Source organism: Hippocampus zosterae, chromosome 11 (assembly GCF_025434085.1).
Source record: "Hippocampus zosterae strain Florida chromosome 11, ASM2543408v3, whole genome shotgun sequence".
Classification (NCBI taxonomy): Eukaryota; Metazoa; Chordata; class Actinopteri; order Syngnathiformes; family Syngnathidae; genus Hippocampus; species Hippocampus zosterae.
In genome coordinates this window covers 13,375,147-13,398,844 of record NC_067461.1, presented here as the reverse complement: position 1 = coordinate 13,398,844, position 23,698 = coordinate 13,375,147, and the positions used below count along the sequence as shown (strand labels likewise).

The window sequence follows — 23,698 nt, the reverse complement described above, 5'->3', positions numbered from 1 at the left end:
TCCTCGGAAATTCTGTGTTCAGATCCAAGACGAGAGGTAAATAAATAAAGTATTACACTTTAGATTTTTGGCTGGGGTGAACACAAACTATTTTTTGAGTGAGAGGGCAAGTACTGCACGTACATCTTAAAAGTGGGGTGCATATTCTAAATTGAGGTATGGTTCTGTCTGTTGAAGTTTTCACAGTGATTTTTTTCTTCATAATTATTTTAAAACAACTTCGAAGTGAAAAGGATGAATGAATGACATTCCTCAGTATTTCACTGATCTCAGGAAAAGATGGGCCATGAAAGCCCCTCACCTGCACTTACCCTATCTTAAGCATCAGATTTAAGAATGCATGAGGGTTGCATTTGTTACCTTGCTCCATGTATTTAATGCGAAATTACACTTCGTGCAGAACTGCGGCTCCCGGTCAATATAGTCTTGAATGGCGCCTTTTGTGACAACTGCAGGCGAGTATTATTACTTAATACATTTACAGTACTGTACAGACGACATACATGTATACAACGATCCTATATTGAGTATGTCAACACCGCAGCCACTTTGGATATGGCAAAGTGAAGCCTTTGTGCTCCTGAGAGATGTACAGTTGAACCTTCTTACAACATATCTCGAGGGACAAAATCAATCTGTACGTTATAATGGTAGTTCGTTTTAACTTCGTTGTAACCAAAAGTTTAAATTGCACTCGTTAGTCATTTTACCAAGGAGATATGGTACTCAACAAAGACCTATTAATCCCTCATTGCTGAGTTAGTAGTTGAATTACATCATATTCTATTTCCTTCAACCAACCAAATTAAGACAACGTGTTATGGGGTAATTGTCACATATTGCGCCGAATTTGTTCTGAATGACTCGAATCCCACCATGAACAACAAGCTGTGAACCACAACCAACAAATGACCGATCGAACATATTCAGGGCGTGGATGACTTTTGATTGACTGAACAGCCCAACCAACCACAAACCCACTTCCCCGTTCTTCCCAGCCACTCAGATGGTCTCTAATCGTACATACAATTCACGCCGCAATCACGGTAGGTTGAATCGAGTGAGCACCGTAGAAATTTGACAGATTCACAGGTGAGAGCTGCAGCAGCAGTGCAAGGCTGTTAGACTTTGTATTTCTATTTTATCCCCCGGAACACCGCTCGCAGTGAGTCTGGGGGTGTCACAGTCAAAAAACAACCACTCGAAGACCAATTACTCCGGCAGCATGAGCAAAAAGAAAAAGGATTGGAAGACTGAAAAAGGTAAGGCTTGATTTGAGGAGGAATGGGAATATTATGCTTTTCATGGCTGACAGACAGCGTTGATTCTTATTTTGCTCAAAAATGGACCAACGCTCTTAACCCTTCCCCGTGTGGCTCCAAACTATTTTGCATTTGCACTAATCCCACACACCAAGTGGTTACATTGTGAGGATGCGCCTGTTTGGCTACCGTTATTGCGTATTTTGCTTTGGAAACAAAATTGTCTCTTCTTGCCCAGGCTACTTCGTATGTAGCTTGCATGATCCTGGGGACCGGTTTCTTTGTCATTCACCTGTCGGAGTAACGTCGTTGCACGCTTCAACGCGATGTGTGGTGCTCATTAACATCCACATGTGTTAAGGTTTCTTGAGCCAAACAGCACAGCTGCTGCGAGGCAACAAATGCTTTATTATTTGCAAGAATGTGTATTCTCAGCACCTTGACATTTTATGCACCTTAACTGTTATTTACTCTTGTCAGGTGCAGGTATAGCACATGTGCAATTGATTACTCAGTCAGTGCTGGTCCAAACCGTGTGTGTACTCCTATGTCGACAAGTAAAATAGTATTACGCAAACTTTATGACCACCTAAATAGACATTTTTATTTATGCACGTTGACTTGTTCAGGACAGAATGGTCAGCTGGTGGTTTGCAGGAATGCTTCGCAGTTCTGAGGTTCGGGGTTTGAATCCAAGGCCTTCTCGTGTCAATTGGCTGCTTTGGGGAGTCAGTCTTCCTCTCGCATTCCAGGAACATGTTTCTTATATTAATTGAAGACTTGATATTGCCCTAAATGTGAGTGTGAATCATTCTCTACATGTGCCCTTTATTGGATGCCAACCAGTCTCACCTTTGACCTGAATGAGGACAAACACCAAAAAATAAAAAATAAATGAATGGATAGATTTCTGCAATATATGCTACTCACATTATTCACTAAAGTAGACCAGACAAACCAGACCAGGCTTAGTCTTTTGCTTGCATTTGGAAATACTTGCTGCTATACCATAATTTCAAGGGTTTATGGTAATGGTTTTTGAATAAAGGGCACAAACAAACACAACATCCAATGAATCAATTTATTAAAATAATTGTTAGTTGCCCCCCTCATACGGATGTAGTTATATGGATACATTAGATCAATGCAATAAGGAGAAAAATGGCAAAGAAGCACATAAAAAGATAATAGAAACCAAATGTATGGCAATACGGTTATTGCCTCAATATTGGTTTCTTCTTGAGCCCCTGTGAGATGCCCTTGAACTTCTCCGGGGCAATATTATAATTTGCAAAGGCCTATCTCTCTTCGTGCATGCAATGCTAATTTATATATTTACTTTGATGTTGACCGTTAAAAAAACTTGCGTACGCATGGTCTTGAAAATGAAGTAAAATTTTGTTACAGGAACATTCATGACTGTCATTAAATAGTACATTGTATCATTTTAATGATTTAATTATTAAAGGAGAAGTTGACCCCAAAAATGTTTTCACTATGTTCTATCTGCCTTCACTAGTATAAACATGGCACTATGATTAATATTGTGTTTATGGAATATGAGTTAAGCAGCAAAATTGACCCGTTTTTAACCATCTTGGTGGCCATTTTGCCACTTGCTGTTGACTGAGAATGACAGCAGTTCCTCGGGGCTCAGGGAATGTCCAATCATGGCTCATCTTCAGAAAACGTGCACACATACACACACACACACACACACACACACACACACACACACACACACCATATATATATGTATATATATTCATTCATTCATTTTCCAATCCACTTATCCTCACAAGGGTCGCGGGGGGCCCAGCTGTCGACAGTATATATATACTGTATATACAGTGTGTATACATATATATATATATATATTAGAGCTGTCAAACGATTAAAATATTTAATCTAATTAAAAACGCGACTGTCATAATTGACTCGAATGAACTAAAAATAATCGTTATTACTCACGCATTTGTTTATCGTTTCTGAATTTCCCTTTATATTTTGTTGTCCCATTCCCCCCCCCCCCCCATTTTAATGCTCTCAACATGGGATCATGAATCAGTTTTCTACGTGCAAAATGCAAATATTTTCTGAAATAACAATTGGGATTTTCAATTTTACATGAACATTTTTCACTTGGAGCAGTTATTCACACATAATCTCTCACACAATATTACTGCCCATCAACAACAGTGAAAAAACTATTTTGTCACACAACAGCTGCTTTAACAGCTCTTTTTATTGACTCAAAACAGAGCAATATAACATTATAAAGTGCACATCCAAGGTAATCCAGTACTCAGCCTATAGTGGATTTAAGGCATGGTTGCATACTTCGTTTTTCTCAAATTTGCTTTGAACACAGCAGTCACGCTATATTGATTCTGTTGGTCCTTCTTGCGCGCAAGTCTCTCTACGGTTTTGTGGAGACATAATTTCGGATGACTACACTTGGTTAGATGACAACACAGGAGACATTTTCTTTTCAGTATGGTCGCTACGACTGCACCGCTGAACTCTCGATGTGCCTCAGCGCACCGTCGCTGTCAGACAAACGCAGAGAAGCTCCACCCCCATTATTTATATGGACACGGAACACGGTAACCTTCCACACAAAATGGTTCCAAACAAGTAACAATCGCGTCAGTGGCATACATCGAACTGAACAGAATGCCTGCTCTTTATTCACCATAGGCTCATCAACCTAGTCTCTTATTTCTCTCCTGAAACAGTTTCTTCTCCCGCTTGGTGTAACCTAGCCTTCTCCGCTACATCCAATTTCTGTTCATAGCTTGTAATGGAGGCTCTTGCTGGCAATCTGTAGTGGAGTCGTTGGAAGCAATGCGAATGATTTCAGCTTGAGTCGAGCTGTGGACAATGCTGACAGGCTCGCATGCAGTCGCCATACATGTAGCTATGGATTCAGCAAATGTTTTCTTTGTTGGGTTATCCATTTTCTTCACTTTGATCCATAACTGTCTGTCTTTGACAAGGGGGTGGCGTACTCGCGTCAGCTGTGTGCTTGGCCATTAAGTGGTATTTCAGACTCGACGTGCTATGATGATAGCTCAGTTGACTACTGCAAAACATATACTGTAGGTAACTTTGGTCTTGTCGGTGGAACAATCTGGTAACTTTTTAAAAGTAAACTTTCCATTCATAAACTCTTTAAGTATCCATTTCAGTGTCTCGCGCTGCCGTGGCTTGCAAAACAAACATGCGTGGACCTGTGCAGTGCGCTTGTTTTGTTTCTGGTTTATTTATAGAGCAACGTAACATCCGCTGTGACATGTGCCGCGTTAATCTCGCGAGAAAAAAATTAATCCAGTTAAAATTCATTTAAATTAATGCCAATAAAACGCGCTACACCGACAGCTCTAAAATATATATATATACGGCACACCGTATTAAAAGGAGTGTCAAGGACGGTCGTCCTTGCCCGATTTATACAGAGCGCCGTTTCATAAAACAAAAACACTAAGCACCATGGATTAGTTGATCTTGAATTCTCTTGCGGCTGCTTGATTATCATGGTCTTCCGCGTAATTAATAACTTACAGTTCAAACTGTGCTTCGTAAGCGTGTCTCTTCATAGTTTTGCACAATTCACGTACTATATACACTTGCTGAGTGTGTGCCTTTAGTATCCTCTTTTACGCCCACCCTTCCCACTTAAACGTCCGCATGGTGTCCTCAGTTACGTCTGCTTTTCCTCGATATAAGCAGCATGTCGGCACAACATTAGGCAGTCAAGCGGAGCCCTCATCGAAGTCTCACAACAGCATTCACAGATTTTGAAACTTGGTGCATACACAAGGCGACCCACATTATTAGGTGCCCTGTCAATTTTGTTGGAGATTTAAGACTTTTTGGGTGCATTTTATGTTCGTGAAAATGGTGTGTGTGTGATTTGTACAGATTATTGTCCTTGGTCTGTAGCAGGGTTGGTTGGCATGTTCATTTTTAATACTTCAATCAATACTTTTACTTTCTTTTAATAGAGAGACTTCTTCGCATGGATCGCGATGAGAGACGCAAAGAAGGCTATCGTCGTCAAGATTATATAAGTCTGGACAAGATTCCTACCTGGAGAGAAGATAACTACTGTAAGAGAAGACACTATTGCTGGTCAAATTCCTGCATCACACTTTGCATTACAGTGCAGTCAAATACTTGCTGGTGAACGGGTATGAGGAAAATGCTTAATTGGACCGGCCAGGCTATGACTTTTTTGACAGGATACTGACTCCAACTATCTTGACCTGCCTTTATATACAGTTGCAGAACATTAAATTGTAGCTAAAGAGGGGTGAAAAAAAATAACGTTAAATGACTGATGGTCTCTGGTCAAAGCATGAATGCATTTTACAGTGTGAAGAATTTTGAGCCCCCTCCGTGAGTCGTCACCTTACTGTGGTGGAGGGGTTTGTGTGTCCCGATGATCCTAGAAGGCAAGTTCTCTGGGGCTTTATGCCCCTGGCAGGGTCACCCATGGCAAACAGGTTCTAGGTGAGGGGCCAGACAAAGCACGGCTCAAAGACCCCAATGATGATTGAAATAAATGGATCTAGGTTTCCCTTGCCCGGACGCGGGTCACCGGGGCCCCCCTCTGGAGCCAGGCCTGGAGGTGGGGCTCGTTGGCAGGCGCCTGGTGGCCGGGCCTACACCCATGGGGGCCGGCCGGGCACAGCCCGAAGAGGCAACGTGGGTCCCCCTTCCCATGGGCTCACCACCCATGAGAGGGGCCAAAGGGGTCGGGTGCAATGTGAGCTGGGCGGCAGCCAAAGGCGGGGACCCTGGCGGTACGATCCTCGGCTGCAGAAGCTAGCTCTTGGGACATGGAATGTCACCTCTCTGGCAGGGAAGGAGCCCGAGCTGGTGTGTGAGGCAGAGAATTTCCGACTGGATATAGTCGGACTTGCCTCCACACACAGCCTGGGTTCTGGTACCAGTTCTCTCGAGAGGGGTTGGACTCTCTTCCACTCTGGAGTTGCTCACGGGGAGAGGCGCAGAGCAGGTGTGGGCATACTCCTTGCCCCCCGGCTCAGTGCCTGTACATTGGGGTTCACACCGGTAGACGAGGGGGTTGCCTCCCTCCGCCTTCGGGTGGGTGGACGGGTCCTGACTGTTGTTTGTGCATATGCACCAAACAGCAGCTCAGCATACCCACCCTTTTTGGAGTCCTTGGAGGGTGTGCTGGAGAGTACTCCTGCTGGGGACTCCCTTGTTCTGCTGGGGGACTTCAATGGTCACGTGGGCAATGACGGTGAGACCTGGAGGGGCGTGATTGCGAGGAACGGCCCCCCGATCAGAACCCGAGTGGTGTTTTGTTATTGGACTTCTGTGCTCGTCACGGATTGTCCATAACGAACACCTTGTTCAAACATAAGGGTGTCCATATGTGCACTTGGCACCAAGACACACTAGGCCGCAGTTCGATGATCGACTTTGTAGTTCTATCATCTGATTTGCGACCGCATGTTCTGGACACTCGGGTGAAGAGAGGGGCGGAGCTGTCAACTGATCATCACCCGGTGGTGAGTAGGCTCCGATGGTGGGGGAAGATGCCGGTCCGTCCTGGCAGACCCAAACGTATAGTGAGGGTTTGTTGGGAGCGTCTGGCGGAATCCCCTGTCAGAAGGAGTTTCAACTCCCGCCTCAGACAGAGCTTTTCCCATGTTCCGGGGGAGGCGGGGGACATTGAGCCAGAGTGGACCATGTTCCGTGCCTCTATTGTTGAGGCGGCCAATCTGAGTTGTGGCCGTAAGGTGGTTGGTGCCCGTCGTGGCGGCAATCCCCGTACTCGCTGATGGACACCAGCAGTAAGGGATGCCGTCAAGCTGAAGAAGGAGTCCTATCGAGCCTTTATGGCCTGTGGGACCCCAGAGGCAGCTGAACGGGTATCGACTGGCCAAGCGGACCGCGGCTTCGGTGGTCGCCGAGGCAAAAACCTGAGCGTGGGAAGAGTTCGGTGAGGCCATGGAAGCCGACTTCCAGACGGCTTCGAGGAAGTTCTGGTCCACCATCCGACGTCTCGGGAGGGGGAAGCAGTGCACCACTAACACTGTGTACAGTGGGGATGGGGCGCTGCTGACTTCGACTCGGGACGTTGTGAACCGGTGGGCAGAGTACTTCGAAGACCTCCTCAACTCCACCAACACGTCTTCCTTGGAGGAAGCAGAGCCCGGGGACTCTGAGGTGGGCTCTTCTATCTCTGTGGTTGAAGTCACCGATGTGGTTAAAAAAGCTCCTCGGTGGCAAGGCCCCAGGGGTGGATGAGATCTGCCCGGAGTTCCTCAAGGCTCTGGATGTTGTGGGGCTGTCCTGGTTGACACGCCTCTGCTACATCGTGTGGTCAACAGGGAGAGTGCCTCTGGATTGGCAGACCGGGGTGGTAGTCCCTCTTTTTAAAAGGGGGGACCGGAGGGTGTGTTCCAACTACAGAGGGATCACACTCCTCAGCCTCCCTGGTAAGGTCTATTCAGGGGTGCTGGAGAGGAGGGTACGTCAGGAAGTCGAGCCTCAGATTGAGGAGGAGCAGTGTGGTTTTCGTCCCGGCCTTGGAACAGTGGACCAGCTCTACACCCTTAGCAGGGTCCTTGAGGGTATGTGGGAATTCGCCCAACCAGTCTACATGTGTTTTGTGGACTTGGAGAAGGCGTTTGACCGTGTCCCTCGGGGAGTTCTGTGGGGGGTGCTTCGTGGGTATGGGGTACCGAACCCCCTGATACAGGCTGTTCGGTCACTATACCACCGATGTCAGAGTTTGGTTCGCATTGCCGGCAGTAAGTCGGAATCGTTTCCAGTGGGGGTAGGACTCCGCCAAGGCTGCCCTTTGTCGCCGATTCTGTTCATAACCTTTATGGACAGAATTTCTAGGCGCAGCCGAAGCGTTGAGGGGGTCCGTTTTGGGGGCCTCAGTATTGCATCCCTGCTTTTTGCAGATGATGTGGTGCTGTTGGCTCCTTCAAACGGGGCTCTCCAAATCTCAATGAAGCGTTTCGCAGCCGAGTGTGAAGCGGTTGGGATGAAAATCGGCACCTCCAAATCTGAAACCATGGTCCTCAGTCGGAAAAGGGTGGAGTGCCCCCTCCGGGTCGGGGAGGAGATCTTACCCCAAGTGGAGGAGTTCAAGTATCTTGGGGTCTTGTTCACGAGTGGGGGTAGGAGGGAGCGGGAGATCGACAGGCGGATCGGTGCAGCGTCTGCTGTGATGCGGACGTTGTATCGGTCTGTCGTGGTGAAGAAGGAGCTGAGCCAAAGGGCGAAGCTCTCCATTTACCGGTCGATCTACGTCCCAACCCTCACCTATGTTCACGAGCTATGGGTCGTGACCGAAAGAACGAGATCCCGGATACAAGCGGCTGAAATGAGTTTTCTCTGCAGGGTGTCCGGGCTCTCCCTTAGAGATAAGGTGAGAAGCTCAGTCATCCGGGAGGGGCTCAGAGTCGAGCCGCTTCTCCTCCACATCGAGAGGAGCCAGATGAGGTGGCTTGGGCATCTGATTCGGATGCCTCCTGAGCGCCTCTCCGGTGAGGTGTTCCGGTCATGTCCCACCGGGAGGAGACCCAGAGGAAGACCCAGGACACGCTGGAGAGACTATGTCACCCAGCTTGCCTGTGAACGACTCGGGATCCCCCGGGGAGAGCTGGAAGAAGTAGCTCGGGAGAGGGAAGTCTGGGCTTCCCTGCTAAAGCTGTTGCCCCCGCGACCCGGCCCCGGATAAGCGCTAGATGATGGATGGATGGATGGATGGATGAAGAATTTTGAGATTTTTGTCTCATTGCGTTTTTAGCTATGACTTGAATGAATGAGCCATCAACCACACGATGCAAATTGTGACAATTGATCACTCTGATTGGCTGTTAGCTTGTAAAACAGTGCATAGATGGTAGTAGATTATGAGAGTGCACAAAACAAAGCAGCAGCAAATAAAATATCCTTATCTTATAAATTAAGCTCAGCAAAATGTTGCTTTTTTTTAAACTTTTGACTTGATCCTGTTTTTAATGTTGGGAAAGGTTCTCGACATGTTTCCATTTTATTTAATAAAACCCTAACTGTGGATGGTATGATAAACAGTGACTTCTCAGTATCAGAGGGTATTATTAATGAGTGTATTTCAACTGCTGCGGTTGGATGTTCAGTTGCAGCTCAGCGACGCTGGTGATGGCAAGGTTACACATTTTACTGGTCGTCACCGCAGACTTCTAAACAAAGTCACAACACCGTGCTTACGCTAGCCCCAGACGTCATGTTGTGTGGCCGACTCCATCTCCTCAAGCCAGTTGTGACAGTGTGCATGCGTGACTTGCATGAACTCGCTTTTCACGCAAGAACAATAACATTTGTAGCCCTAAGGTCACCAACATATTGAGGAATTTGTAGCCTTTTCTACAGTGACAAAATAAAATACTGTTCATGTCTTTCGTAATGATGGTAAAGCCAATTCGTTCCTGGAATTCCTTGGATGCTGCAATGAATTTAATTAATTTATTAGGATGTTAATCCTAATCATGTGTTTTGTGTTACCGGTGGTTGAATGCGTCATACTTAACTGTCACATTTGTTTTATTTATGCTGCACTACGTTTTTTATTTTGTAATTCTTTAATGAATTTGGACAAAGCATGACTTTTGGGTTTGTGTAAAAATGTGACATTCAGGAATTTGCGATTGTATTTGAAAATTAAGATTTATTTTGATTTTAATTACAGGTTAGTAGAATGACTTGGTCTACTGATTCACATTATATATTAAGAAAACCATTGTTTGTTTGCAACTGCTGTAAACGGTAAGAGTACATAAAGGTTAGAACAATCCTCGATGTTGGAAGGGCCTTACCTGGCCGATTTTAATTCGTCCGGCTCACCCTTAATTGTGGAGCATTGCATATTCTGTGTTCGTTTTTTTCAATGTTTGTGCTCAACAATATTCCATTGTAAATACCACACAAAGCTGTTCACTTGATTTTATATTTCCAAACATTATATTGAGTCAATGGTTAAATTACATGCATCTGAACTCATCCTAATATATTGTGGTGAGATTACTATTTTTATTTCTCCACTTAGCTGAAGGAAGAGAAGATGGGAACATTTTGACAGGCACAGGTGGTCTCAATGAGAAAGTTTCTCTCTACAAAGGAGACATAACTGTCCTGGAGTTGGATGCCATTGTCAATGCTGGTAAGTACTTTGCTTTTGGTCTTATTAAGAGGTTGTTGGTGATTTTCCGTGCCCGAAGATGCCTTATTTATCAACATGTTGTGGCTATCGTGTTCTGTTCATGAAAATCGAAGTATTTTCATGAACAGAACATTGTATTGGGTGACAGTATTGGGTGTGACAAAGCACCCATTTCGTTGAAATTGAGACCTTAAGGTGGTGACATCAAATACTGGCTAAGAAATGCTCTTAGTGGATTGGCCTGAGCACAACAAATAGCGCGTAAAGTGAGTACTGTATTTCACCTGACGGAAAAAAAAACTTTTTTTTTTTAAATGGCTGTTATTCACCAACGTCAATGGTGAGATTCACAATCTGTGTTTAATCCACTGATTAGAAATAAAAGTTCAGAAAAAGTCAGTTTATGTTTCCCAATAACTTCATCCTGCAATTTCATCCAAAAGCCAAAACATCCCTAGCTTGGTGTGACGATTGAATGTATACAGTATTGGCGTTTTTATTTGTACAGACTACAAATACCTTTTTGTGTATGCCTGTGGTAGGATCTCTTACACTTAGTGAAATACCTTGGCAGTTGGAAGTTAGGTAATGGCAGATGAGAAGGAAAAACCTTTTCACATTTGCTTTTTTCCCCTCCGTGAGTCGTCACCTTACCGTGGTGGAGGGGTTTGTGTGTCCCAATGATCCTAGAAGCTAAGTTGTCTGGGGCTTTATGCCCCTGGCAGGGTCACCCATGGCAAACAGGTTCTAGGTGAGGGGCCAGACAAAGCACGGCTCAAAAGACCCCAATGACGACAAAAATAAATGGATCTAGGTTTCCCTTGCCCGGACGCGGGTCACCGGGGCCCCCCTCTGGAGCCAGGCCTGGAGGTGGGGCTCGTTGGCAGGCGCCTGGTGGCCGGGCTTACACCCATGGGGCCCGGTCGGGCACAGCCCGAAGAGGCAACGTGGGTCCCCCTTCCCATGGGCTCACCACCCATGAGAGGGGCCAAAGGGGTCGGGTGCAATGCGAGCTGGGCGGCAGCCAAAGGCGGGGACCCTGGCGGTCCGATCCTCGGCTGCAGAAGCTAGCTCTTGGGACATGGAATGTCACCTCTCTGGCAGGGAAGGAGCCCGAGCTGGTGTGTGAGGCAGAGAATTTCCGACTGGATATAGTCGGACTTGCCTCCACACACAGCCTGGGTTCTGGTACCAGTTCTCTCGAGAGGGGTTGGACTCTCTTCCACTCTGGAGTTGCTCACGGTGAGAGGCGCAGAGCAGGTGTGGGCATACTCATTGCCCCCCGGCTCAGTGCCTGTACATTGGGGTTCACACCGGTAGACGAGAGGGTTGCCTCCCTCCGCCTTCGGGTGGGTGGACGGGTCCTGACTGTTGTTTGTGCATATGCACCAAACAGCAGCTCAGCATACCCACCCTTTTTGGAGTCCTTGGAGGGTGTGCTGGAGAGTACTCCTGCTGGGGACTCCATTGTTCTGCTGGGGGACTTCAATGCTCACGTGGGCAATGACAGTGATACCTGGAGGGGCGTGATTGGGAGGAACGGCCCCCCCGATCAAAACCCGAGTGGTGTTTTGTTATTGGACTTCTGTGCTCGCCACGGATTGTCCATAACGAACACCTTGTTCAAACATAAGGGTGTCCATATGTGCACTTGGCACCAGGACACCCTAGGCCGCAGTTCGATGATCGACTTTGTAGTTGTATCATCGGATTTGCGGCCGCATGTTCTGGACACTCGGGTGAAGAGAGGGGCGGAGCTGTCAACTGATCACCACCTGGTGGTGAGTAGGCTCCGATGGTGGGGGAAGATGCCGGTCCGTCCTGGCAGACCCAAACGTATAGTGAGGGTTTGTTGGGAGCGTCTGGCGGAATCCCCTGTCAGAAGGAGTTTCAACTCCCACCTCCGACAGAGCTTTTCCCATGTTCCGGGGGAGACGGGGGACATTGAGTCCGAGTGGACCATGTTCCGTGCCTCTATTGTTGAGGCGGCCAGTCTGAGTTGTGGCCGTAAGGTGGTTGGTGCCTGTCGTGGCGGCAATCCTCGTACTCGCTGGTGGACACCAGCAGTAAGGGATGCCGTCAAGCTGAAGAAGGAGTCCTATCGAGCCTTTATGGCCTGTGGGACCCCAGAGGCAGCTGACGGGTATCGACTGGCCAAGCGGACCGCGGCTTCGGTGGTCGCCGAGGCAAAAACCCGAGCGTGGGAAGAGTTCGGTGAGGCCATGGAAGCCGACTTCCGGACGGCTTCGAGGAAATTCTGGTCCACCATCCGACGTCTCAGGAGGGGGAAGCAGTGCACCACTAACACTGTGTACAGTGGGGATGGGGCGCTGCTGACTTCGACTCGGGACGTTGTGAACCGGTGGGCAGAGTACTTCGAAGACCTCCTCAACTCCACCAACACGCCTTCCTTTGAGGAAGCAGAGCCTGGGGACTCTGAGGTGGGCTCTCCTATCTCTGTGGTTGAAGTCACCGATGTGGTTAAAAAGCTCCTCGGTGGCAAGGCCCCGGGGGTGGATGAGATCCGCCCGGAGTTCCTCAAGGCTCTGGATGTTGTGGGGCTGTCCTGGTTGACACGCCTCTGCAACATCGCGTGGTCAACGGGGAGAGTGCCTCTGGATTGGCAGACCGGGGTGGTAGTCCCTCTTTTTAAAAAGGGGGACCGGAGGGTGTGTTCCAACTACAGAGGGATCACACTCCTCAGCCTCCCTGGTAAGGTCTATTCAGGGGTGCTGGAGAGGAGGGTCCGTCAGGAAGTCGAGCCTCAGATTGAGGAGGAGCAGTGTGGTTTTCGTCCCGGCCGTGGAACAGTGGACCAGCTCTACACCCTTAGCAGGGTCCTTGAGGGTATGTGGGAATTCGCCCAACCAGTCTACATGTGTTTTGTGGACTTGGAGAAGGCGTTTGACCGTGTCCCTCGGGGAGTTCTGTGGGGGGTGCTTCGTGGGTATGGGGTACCGAACCCCCTGATACGGGCTGTTCGGTCACTATACCACCGATGTCAGAGTTTGGTTCGCATTGCCGGCAGTAAGTCGGAATCGTTTCCAGTGAGGGTAGGACTCCGCCAAGGCTGCCCTTTGTCGCCGATTCTGTTCATAACCTTTATGGACAGAATTTCTAGGCGCAGCCGAAGCGTTGAGGGGGTCCGTTTTGGGGGCCTCAGTATTACATCCCTGCTTTTTGCAGATGATGTGGTGCTGTTGGCTCCTTCAAACGGGGCTCTCCAACTCTCACTGGAGCGTTTCGCAGCCGAGTGTGAAGCGGTTGGGATGAAAATCAGCACCTCCAAATCTGAAAACATGGTCCTCAGTCGGAAAAGGGTGGAGTGCCCCCTCCGGGTCGGGGAGGAGATCTTACCCCAAGTGGAGGAGTTCAAGTATCTTGGGGTCTTGTTCACGAGTGGGGGTAGGAGGGAGCGGGAGATCGACAGGCGGATCGGTGCAGCGTCTGCTGTGATGCGGACGTTGTATCGGTCTGTCGTGGTGAAGAAGGAGCTGAGCCAAAGGGCGAAGCTCTCAATTTACCGGTCGATCTACATCCCAACCCTCACCTATGGTCACGAGCTATGGGTCGTGACCGAAAGAACGAGATCCCGGATACAAGCGGCTGAAATGAGTTTTCTCCGCAGGGTGTCCGGGCTCTCCCTTAGAGATAAGGTGAGAAGCTCAGTCATCCGGGAGAGGCTCAGAGTCGAGCCGCTTCTCCTCCACATCGAGAGGAGCCAGATGAGGTGGCTTGGGCATCTGATTCGGATGCCTCCTGAGCGCCTCCCCGGTGAGGTGTTCCGGTCATGTCCCACCGGGAGGAGACCCCGAGGAAGACCCAGGACACGCTGGAGAGACTATGTCACCCAGCTTGCCTGGGAACGACTCGGGATCCCCCGGGCAGAGCTGGAAGAAGTAGCTAGGGAGAGGGAAGTCTGGGCTTCCCTGCTAAAGCTGTTGCCCCCGCGACCCGGCCCCGGATAAGCGGTAGATGATGGATGGATGGATGGATGGACATTTGCTTTTTTTTGTGGGCAGTACACAAAATTATGCAATGTTCTAAAGTTTGTCTGCACACAACCTACATGGTGCGTCAGACTTTACACTCTTGTGCTTATATATATATATATATATATATTTATATATATAATACAAAAGCTTGTTGCTACGTAACCTCTACTTATTCTATAATCCAGGGGACCAACTCATTGTAGTTCACAGGGTGCATCAAGTCTAATTTGATGTCAAGTGATCCAGACTCGAATCTTGGTATGATTTATAAGAAAAGTAAATTGGTCTTTTCCATTTGTTTTAATTCAAGGCAATACAAATATGCAATAGGAAACATATTAATAAACATCATTCACTTTCTTAGCCACTTATTCTCACCATCCCTTTTACAAATGCATTAACAGCTAGATATTTTTGGGGGATATTTCAGACCTTCACTTATGAAAGTCTGAAATATTTATACTTCATTTTGCACATGCGCAATTAGTTGGCAGAATTTCCTGTAGTTCCTTCAATATTCCTGTCTGCCACTTGGACTTGAACACGTTTTGGAGGCAAATCAAGTTCTTGGTAATGCCACTATTTGCCATATTTTCTTCGCTTGATGATAACTTCCTTCAGTGGCATATTTATGACATTCTGAACAAAGAAATCTGCACACCATAGCTTGTGCTGTCAGATGTGACTACAAAACTATTAAAACTCTGGAAACTTGAACAGCCGGACTTTTAATGGTGTGGTTTTCGGCAGCCGTTTTAGATTTAAGAGAAGATAAGATAAGATCCTTTATTCGTCCCACACTGGGGAAATTTACAGCCTCCAGCAGCAAGAATGTATGTAGAAAGAAGAAAGGAGAAAGAGAAAAAAAACCCAACAAACATCTTTCAATTAAATACAATATGAACACAATGGATAAATCACAGTACTATTTACAATTTTCCTTCACATAATTTAATTATTATTATTATTATGATTGTTATTTTTTAGTCTTTTAGGAAAAAATGCTTTTGAGGTTCTCGCATTTTAGTCATTCTGATTCATGATAGATTTAGTCGTCAAAAAGGTTTTTGTTGACAAATACTGGTTTAGTAAAAAAATGGTTTAGTTAATAGACGTACAAGGTTTTTACCCAATAACAAAGACTTTCTGATCTAGTCAAGATTATGCGTGACACACAATACAATACAATACAATACAATACATGCTGATTTATATAGCGCTTTCACAACAGCGGCAGCTGTAACAAAGCGCTTTACAAAACAGTTAACATAAAGTAAAATAATAAACACAACACATAACATAAAACACGGACAGTCATGCAGTTCTAACCACTTTTCCATCACACGCTTTGTTGTTTAAAGCGGTTTGAGATGAAGGAGAAGAGAATCAAAGTGTCCTTTAACCAGTGGATCAGAGACGTCATTCTCAAAATGTGCACAGGTCGGCTACAAGCTAAGTTTCAAAGTCAACAAGAAGCTGTAGCATCCATTGAGGAAAAAAGAGATTGGGTCACTTCTGTCCCATGGAAATCCATTTCAATTCCAAGCGGCGACTCACGGTTCCAAATACGCATCGGCGCTCTTCGCCAACGCTCCTCTCTCCTCATCCTCAACTTCTGCGGCCATCCATCCAGCCGCACCAACGCCAACTGTCCAACAGCGCTGACATAGCCACTGAACAAATCGGGGTTGTGAAAAATGCTGCCCATTACTGGCGCAAAAAACACAAGCGCCCCAGGTCTGTCCAGCACCGACAGTCAATGGCGCCGACATTCCTCCCAATCAAAATCTGTGCTGGTACAGGCGTGCTGCCGAGAAGGCGCAACCACCAAGCACAGATACTGCTCCTTTGACGAATGTCGTGGCCAAAAAGCGCTGAAAACAGTCCATATCAGGTCCACACAATGAAACAACAAACAACATGTGACAAAACAAAAGACAAAAACAGCAAAAAAGAACAAAAAAGCAAGGCTCTTGAAGAGCACTTGCCGAAGGCTGCCTACTCGGGCGCCATCTTGGGGGGGGGGGACACACAACTCTGTAACAGTGGAATCAATGTTCATTACTCCACGATAAGCTCAGAACCAAAACATTTTCTTTGGCAATTGTGGCTTTATTTCTGTGAACCAACTTGCGATGAACTAACTCAAATCCAAAATATGAACAATGGATGAGGAACAATTACATTTATGAAGTCCGTGCTCTTGTTATACAAGTTGCAGGACCAACCAAACTATGGAAAGAAACAGCGACTTAAAAATGGTTCATATATCGGAATTCCAGGGTGTATTAAGGTTCTTAGTCAAAACAACAGTGTTAAATGAATTTCAAAGGTTCATAATTTTGTGAGTCCTTGCGGTTCCACTGTTATAGTGGTGGCCGACAGCTTTTAGAGGGTGTCAGTTTTTCTTTATATCCTCTGTTAAAGTTTTATTATTAGAGTCATTGAATTTTTAATGCTCCCTTAATTCTGTTTGGCGGATGGCTCTTCTAAAGCCGCTTACATGTTGAAAGTCATAAGACAATATCGTATCGACAATAACACTGTCACAGAGGCAGGAGATCAAGGTTCTTGGAGCATCTCAAAATGAAGTTTGGATTTTTTTCATGTGCTTCCATTTTTTTGAAGTTTTTTTTTTGAGGGGGGGAGATATTTGTTCCCTGTGATTGATTAACTGTCATCAGAGGCAGTGTTTCAGTGGCTCTATTCTTGCGTATTCACCAAAAACTCAAACTCATTTGGCTCCAAGGTAAATGACAACACACAATTGTGGTTGTTCCAATGTCACACGATGAATGACAGTCAATGTTGCTGCTTTCACAGAACTTGCTGCTCTGTTGAACAGTGAAATGACCCAGGCGGAGGGCTACGTTGGGTCCTGTTTTAAGTCCAGTTAATGGGGCTCAATTTTTTCACAAAGGTGATCATGAGTAACACACCAGCTGGAGTATTTTGCGCTCAGTCATACAACAACCAGACCAAGTTAAAACATGCCATGCAAATTTGCAAAAACAAAGACTATTCGCACTGCCTCGAAGCAGCTTCAGCTGTATAATAAGGAGAATATAAATGTATTCCACGGTAAAATGAAATGTCCCACGCCGAAACCTCGTCCCTAATTCTTTGCATACTGTCTGAAGTCTGCCTTCAGTTATGTGTTGTAATATTTGATTGCCGTGTTCATTGCAGTGTGAGCAATTTCCTTACTTACAGTATTTGTCTTCCTATCGGATTCGCATATTCTGTTTTGTTTGCTGTTGGGATGCACGTCGGAAAGGAGAAGCTGAAAAAGGCAACTGCTACTTTCAGAGAGGTTAAATGCTATAGTAAAGATATTGGTAATCGCATTTTGACACAGCTGTGATTGAAATGCAATTTCTTTTCATTGGTGTTATGTGAGAAACAGGAGCCAATAATGTGCTTTATAGGGAACAAAGGGCCGTACAGCAGAGACAAACATATGCATAGAAACCACCATGCTTGAGGAAAAACAACCAATCCGAAACAGAAGGCATGACTCAGGAGGTGTCATTAATTTGTGGTGCACTTGCACTCACTAATCTTAGGTTCATCCTTGCTAGTGCTAACCTGTTACCTTGCTACTTCCAAAAAGCATGTCATTCATATTGGAATGTTATTTCACAAACTGTTGTATCAGTTTGAAGTCTTATTTTCTGAAAGGCCGTGGGTGTGTGCCTACCACAAGTGTGGCCGCAAGTGCACAATGGGTTATTGAAACACTTAAGTCCCACAGTGACTATGATGGGTTGTTTTTCGTCAGGCGGGGTATTTTTTTATTTTTTTTTCCCTTCTCCCTTTCACAGATTACTCACTAATACTGTCAGGGAATAATGACAGTTTTAGTAACTATAACAAAAGTATTTTTAGATTGCAAATTTTCTGACTGTGTCAACTAAAATGTCACATTGTCTTTGTTGGTGAGGAAGAGTTTTTAATGGAACTTTTCGTGAAGATTGTGGAGTCATGAAGTTGTGGCCAGTCGGTGAATACGGAGAAAAATCTATTTGCATCCATTAAAAAAAAACAAAAAAACTTTTCCTAAATTCCATTCACCCTCACTGACGGTGTATTTACAGGCTTGCACTGAAAACTTCAAAAAATAAAAAAAAGCGACAAAAGAAAAGCTGAAGAGGAAGTCATTGAAAGATAGTTCTGACCGGCAGTGATTTTGATCACAAGATGTAATTTTTCATGTTTCGGGGATAATCGAGCAGGAAATGCCTTTGTTTTTATGCAGAACTGGCGATCATACTAAAGTGGGCGGAAAGTCAATCTTAAAATAATTTTTATAGTTCATATATTGCACATTATTATTATTATTATTACAATAGATGCTTAGAGGGTGCTTGGTGGGATACAATGTGGGCATCTACGACCAAGTACTTTTGGGTGAGTATCAAGTGGAAATTGGATATATTGTCTTTCCTGGAGCCAGAAAAAAGTGACTGTATTTTCTAAACTGGCACTAGATTTAGTATTGACACATTTCACATCAAAATGTCACTTAATGTCAGGAGAATGTTGTACATGTTTGAAGCAGAGCAGGTTGGAAAACAACCAAATAACTAACTAAATAAATATATTTATTCTTGGAGTATCAATCCTCTGCAATTGCATGCAGCAACAGTGTGACTTAATCAGTGCTTGCTCAATGTGCCTCTAGGGGGCACTGTGGCCCCACCGATCACTGACATATCCAATGGAAGCCCTGGTTTGTCAAGGGATGGCTGAGAGGGTCCTTAGGCTCAGCTGTAGCAATGCTCCTTTTCTGCTTACCCTAGGATGTTCCTTTTAGGAAATGAATAGAAAATTCAAGACATCTTGTAGATTGTCAGCACCTGCTTTTGTTCAGCGGTCTAAAAACTATCCAGTATTGAGCTGCTGCATTTTTAAAATTAAACCATGCTGAAATAGTGCCAATTTAGGCTAACTACATCCTGGAAAGCCCATGACCCGACATACCATTGCAAGTATGCAGATAAGAGATTGTTTTTGGTTTTTTATTTTTGTTTTTTTCTCTGAGAGGAGTATGGAAGTACCCTATCCATCCATGCATGCATCCATCCATCCCTCCCTCCGTTATGTGAATTGATTATCCTCAGGAGGGATCATACACGAGCCTATCCCAGCGGTTTTTGGCGGAAGGCGGTGTAGACCCTGAAATGGTCACCAGCTAATTGCAGGGCACATATACAGTAGATGGACAACCATTTACAGTTGTTGAAATTAATGAAGCAAGGTTGAGGGAAATGGTTTGAAAAATACTTGTTTGTTGCCAAGGCATTGTAAACTTTATGGATGTCAGCATATTCATTTGCTCACCTTCTCCTTATCTAACTACCATCTCATTGTATACCGTCTGAGAATGTAAGCTGTAAATTATTGTTGTTGTTGGGGGATCTTTCGTTTGTTTTTTTATTTTAACCTCCACTAAGTTGCTGTGAATGTATCTGTTTAAATGTGCTTTTATGGCAGTTTGACTTTGGACGTGAAGTTTGCAAGTTTCTCAATGACAGTTTGGCAATTATTACTCGTAAAACCATGAAAATGAATTAAATAAAAACTAAAAAAAATCATCCATCGACTTGTTCATGCTTTCTGTTTTGAAATTGGAATGAATGAATAAACACAGTGAAGCTCAGTAAAGGTTATAGTGGCCTTTGATTTATTTTCTTCCTTTTTAAGGTTAATGTACGACAGTGATTTAAGTTACTTATGTTTCAATTCTTGAAATCTAAATGGATGATCAAAACATTCTACTTAGATTTCCTCTGCCACTGTATAGTACCGGTATTTTGTTTGTCTGTGTGTATGTGTCCCTACTGCAGTGATGTAATGTGTCCATGATGAAGTGACCTTTTAATTGAACATTCTCTGTCTATTAATGAAAAACTCCCCCGGCAAATGCAGTGAAAGCCAATAATCATCAATTGCTCTCCAGGTAATTTTGGCTGCACAGTTGTTGACCTCATGGATGCTAAGCAGTGACTGGGCATCCTGATGAAATGGGTTTTCTTCTGTTGACACAAGTTATTGTGTGGTTACTGTAGGGCTTCGGAAATGTGGAGTCATTATAGATAAAATGTTTCCTTCTGTGGAATGAGAAACACGTCAGTGTTAGTGTGGCAATGATGAACAGTATCATGTCTGAGAAATGTCCAGGATAAATGACTAATAATCTTGATTGACATAATCCTGATTGATTTTACTGCTAAATCAATATTTTTATATTACTATCATGTGACTAATGGGCACAAGCGAACTCTATCATTTAGATTCAGTACAAAAGTGATCTCAGTCACTGCATTGTAATTGTTTTTCTTGCAAGCGGGTAAAGATTTGATTGCAATTGGTCTTTAAAGTATTACTGAGGTGACTCTGCCTTGCGTGCTCAGAATATTCACATTGATGATGATTTACAGCAGGGATGGGCATACCACACTGAGTTGTCCCTTGAATATTTTTTTTAAATAGGATGGGAGAGGGGGGATTCTCAACCATAACCTGTGGATTCGGTTATTCACTGATTTTAATATACAACACAACCTAAACATTTAGGTTTATCTGTGTTTTGTTTGAGGTTAATTTTTTAGATTAAAAAAAAATATAATAATCCCCAATTAATTTCAAATGGTTGTCAATTGTAAGCTGATTTTAGCCATTAGCTGGCTGGCCTGGTCCCTAAACCCCCGCATCAAGTGGTTTCCACTGTATAGTTTTAATTCATAACATTACCCTTCAGTACTAGATGGCAGACATGGCTCTGTTGCACTTGCATCGGGTCTTGTACCAGCCTATATTACAATGGTGAGTAGGCCTAATGAGGGTTTCTTTTTTTTGGGGGGGGGGGGGGGGGTTGTGTATTTGGAACAACATGTAGGACAGGCATAGTACCTGAATAATATAATTTTTGAGAGAATAGATGTTTGTGTGGAAAAAAAACCCAAATTAGTTTTTGCACGTAATGTTGGTTTGGTGTTCAGCGGTTTTGTGCCGTCCTTGATTGTATACTTTTTATACATGAGCCCTTTGCACCGCAAAAACAAATCGCAGTGTGTGGTTAATTTTTAATTACTCAAACCCTTTCTTGTTAAATGTCTGATATTTTATATGTGAAATGTCACATGAAAAACAAATCAAGTTCAAGGTAATACAGGCATGTGTTGGTTTAATAAAGAACAGCCATAAGCACGTCTTTTGTTCATACTTAAAATAGCATTTTTGTGATACATCTGATGAATAAGTGGATGGTCCTATATGGGGCCTCCAGTAGCGCTGATGAAACAATTGTTCCCCCATCAGTTAAGTTGCACATCCTGATTTGATGGTGTATAAAATTCCTCAGGCAACCAAACCAATTGTGAGACAAGATTGTGTTTGATAACACATTACAGTGTAGCCAGGAATTTTCAATAAGTGTCAACGAGTTTGAAAAATGCAGTCCTTAATGCAGCAGAGTTCAAAGGTTTGCTTCGAGAGTAGCTATAGACAAGCTGATGATTTGTTGCCATGTACACATGAAGAACAGTGAGACTTGACTTGCAGGTAGTGCAACCTCCAACAAACTGCATTTGTCTGACCTCACTCAGCTGTGACAGTATAATGGGATGATGGCTTCTGCCATTAGCATGATGAAACGGACAAATAAGTGACTTAAGAGAAACCTACTCAACTTAGGGGTTCCAATTTAGTTGGCCTTTGATGCCTCAGCTGGCCATGGAAACAATTTAATCTCTCTAATAGAATCTCGGTCCCCATCCATGAGCAAACAAAGCAGATTACGATCTCCAATAAGTGTAAGACCACACAGCCTTTGTGATGGATCAGAATTCCCAATACAGTGGGTGGCAGTTGAATATTTTTCTGGATGAAGAACATCTCTCGCAACCATGTGAAGATATATGGATTGTGTAAAAGATGGCGTGAATCAATAAGTATAAAGAATATTACCTGCCTCTGCAGCAGAGATCGGTTGTGACAGTCGATATAAACAATACTTTATTACCTTTTTGAACCAAGTAGTTTTAATCCAACACAATTTTTACTTTCATGTTTCTGTTAAAAAAAAAACATGCTATTTTTAACGTGTTTAATGAGCAACATTCCCCTTGATACTTTTTGTATTCATGATTGCTTCTGCAAACTGTTTTGGTTTGTCAGAAAAAAAAGTTGTGCCTTGGGTGCTGCCACATCACTCTGTTACACCAATCCACTAGCGGTGTTTCTTGCAGTCTCTCTCTCCCTCTCCCACCAATCAAATGGAGCCAGAATGTCCCTCGACACTACACACAGTCTCCATGGCCGCACCCAAGTTATGAAGGTGAAAAAAGATTTTACATAAACAGTGGCATTTCAAATCTGAAACCGAACCGCTGGTCTATTGTTGTTTAGCCTGCAGAATACGAAAATGAACGGCATTTCAGGCACCGAGCAGCCTTGTTCACGTCTCAGTAAATCATTACCTGGTGAGCCTATTATGCCTTTTACGTTGTATGTCCCCCCCGAGTTTGAACAAATACCATTTCTTGTGGCTAAATTTGCTTGAATTTAATGTACCAAGACATACTTTATTTCTGTGTAGTTGATGTTGTTGGGCAATATCTTAAGTTACAGATCTTTTTTTTTTTCCTTGTTCATGTTCTGATTAATAATCAGATGTTACTCAGTAGTTAATCAGTACTTGAGTACTCTCGTATTTATTTGCAGGTCTAATTTTGCTTGAGTCAATATTTTTACTTTGAGTCATATTATAATGTAACATTATTTTAACTTGAGTACAATTTTTAGCTACTCCACCCACTGCTGCTAAACATTGTAATCACCGTGCTATTAGCTGCATCTAGGTCACTGCTTTATGATCTGGCTGATTGTCACACTATTTACACCTCAAGTGGCTAAATTCTATTGTTGTAAATAGTGTGAAGCAACCATTTTTTGATATGAGCCCTGGAGATACCATCCATCATTGTCTTACTGACTGAAGCAAGTTCTTTGTTAAGAGTATAATTTGGGGAAGTTGACTAAGTACTGTTTTGATTGCCATCTGTTTTTTTTCCCTCTCATAGGCCAAAGACAATGTAGTGACTGTTTTATTTATAGGGTTCCTCTGAAATCTTCCAGGTGAGGAAGAGAAGATGAAGAGCGAGAGATTAGAGGAAGTTATGACAGGTAGGGGACTTGGAAGAGTCTGTTGTGTATCACCAGATGTAATTTCCCATGTTCCCAAG

General features: G+C 44.4%; 1 protein-coding gene across 3 annotated transcripts in view; it reads left to right on the top strand.

Annotated features, from left to right (window-relative positions):
* Positions 1-1,023: 1,023 nt before the first annotated feature.
* macrod2 (mono-ADP ribosylhydrolase 2) overlaps positions 1,024-23,698 on the top strand; it is a 384,195-nt gene continuing 361,520 nt past the window's right edge. For all 3 annotated transcript variants that reach the window (XM_052079641.1, XM_052079640.1, XM_052079639.1), the window contains exons 1-3: positions 1,024-1,262; positions 5,270-5,374; positions 10,342-10,455. In XM_052079641.1, the coding sequence (XP_051935601.1) occupies positions 1,226-1,262; positions 5,270-5,374; positions 10,342-10,455 (256 nt within the window). In that variant the 5' untranslated portion in view covers positions 1,024-1,225. The remainder of the gene's footprint in view (positions 1,263-5,269; positions 5,375-10,341; positions 10,456-23,698) is intronic.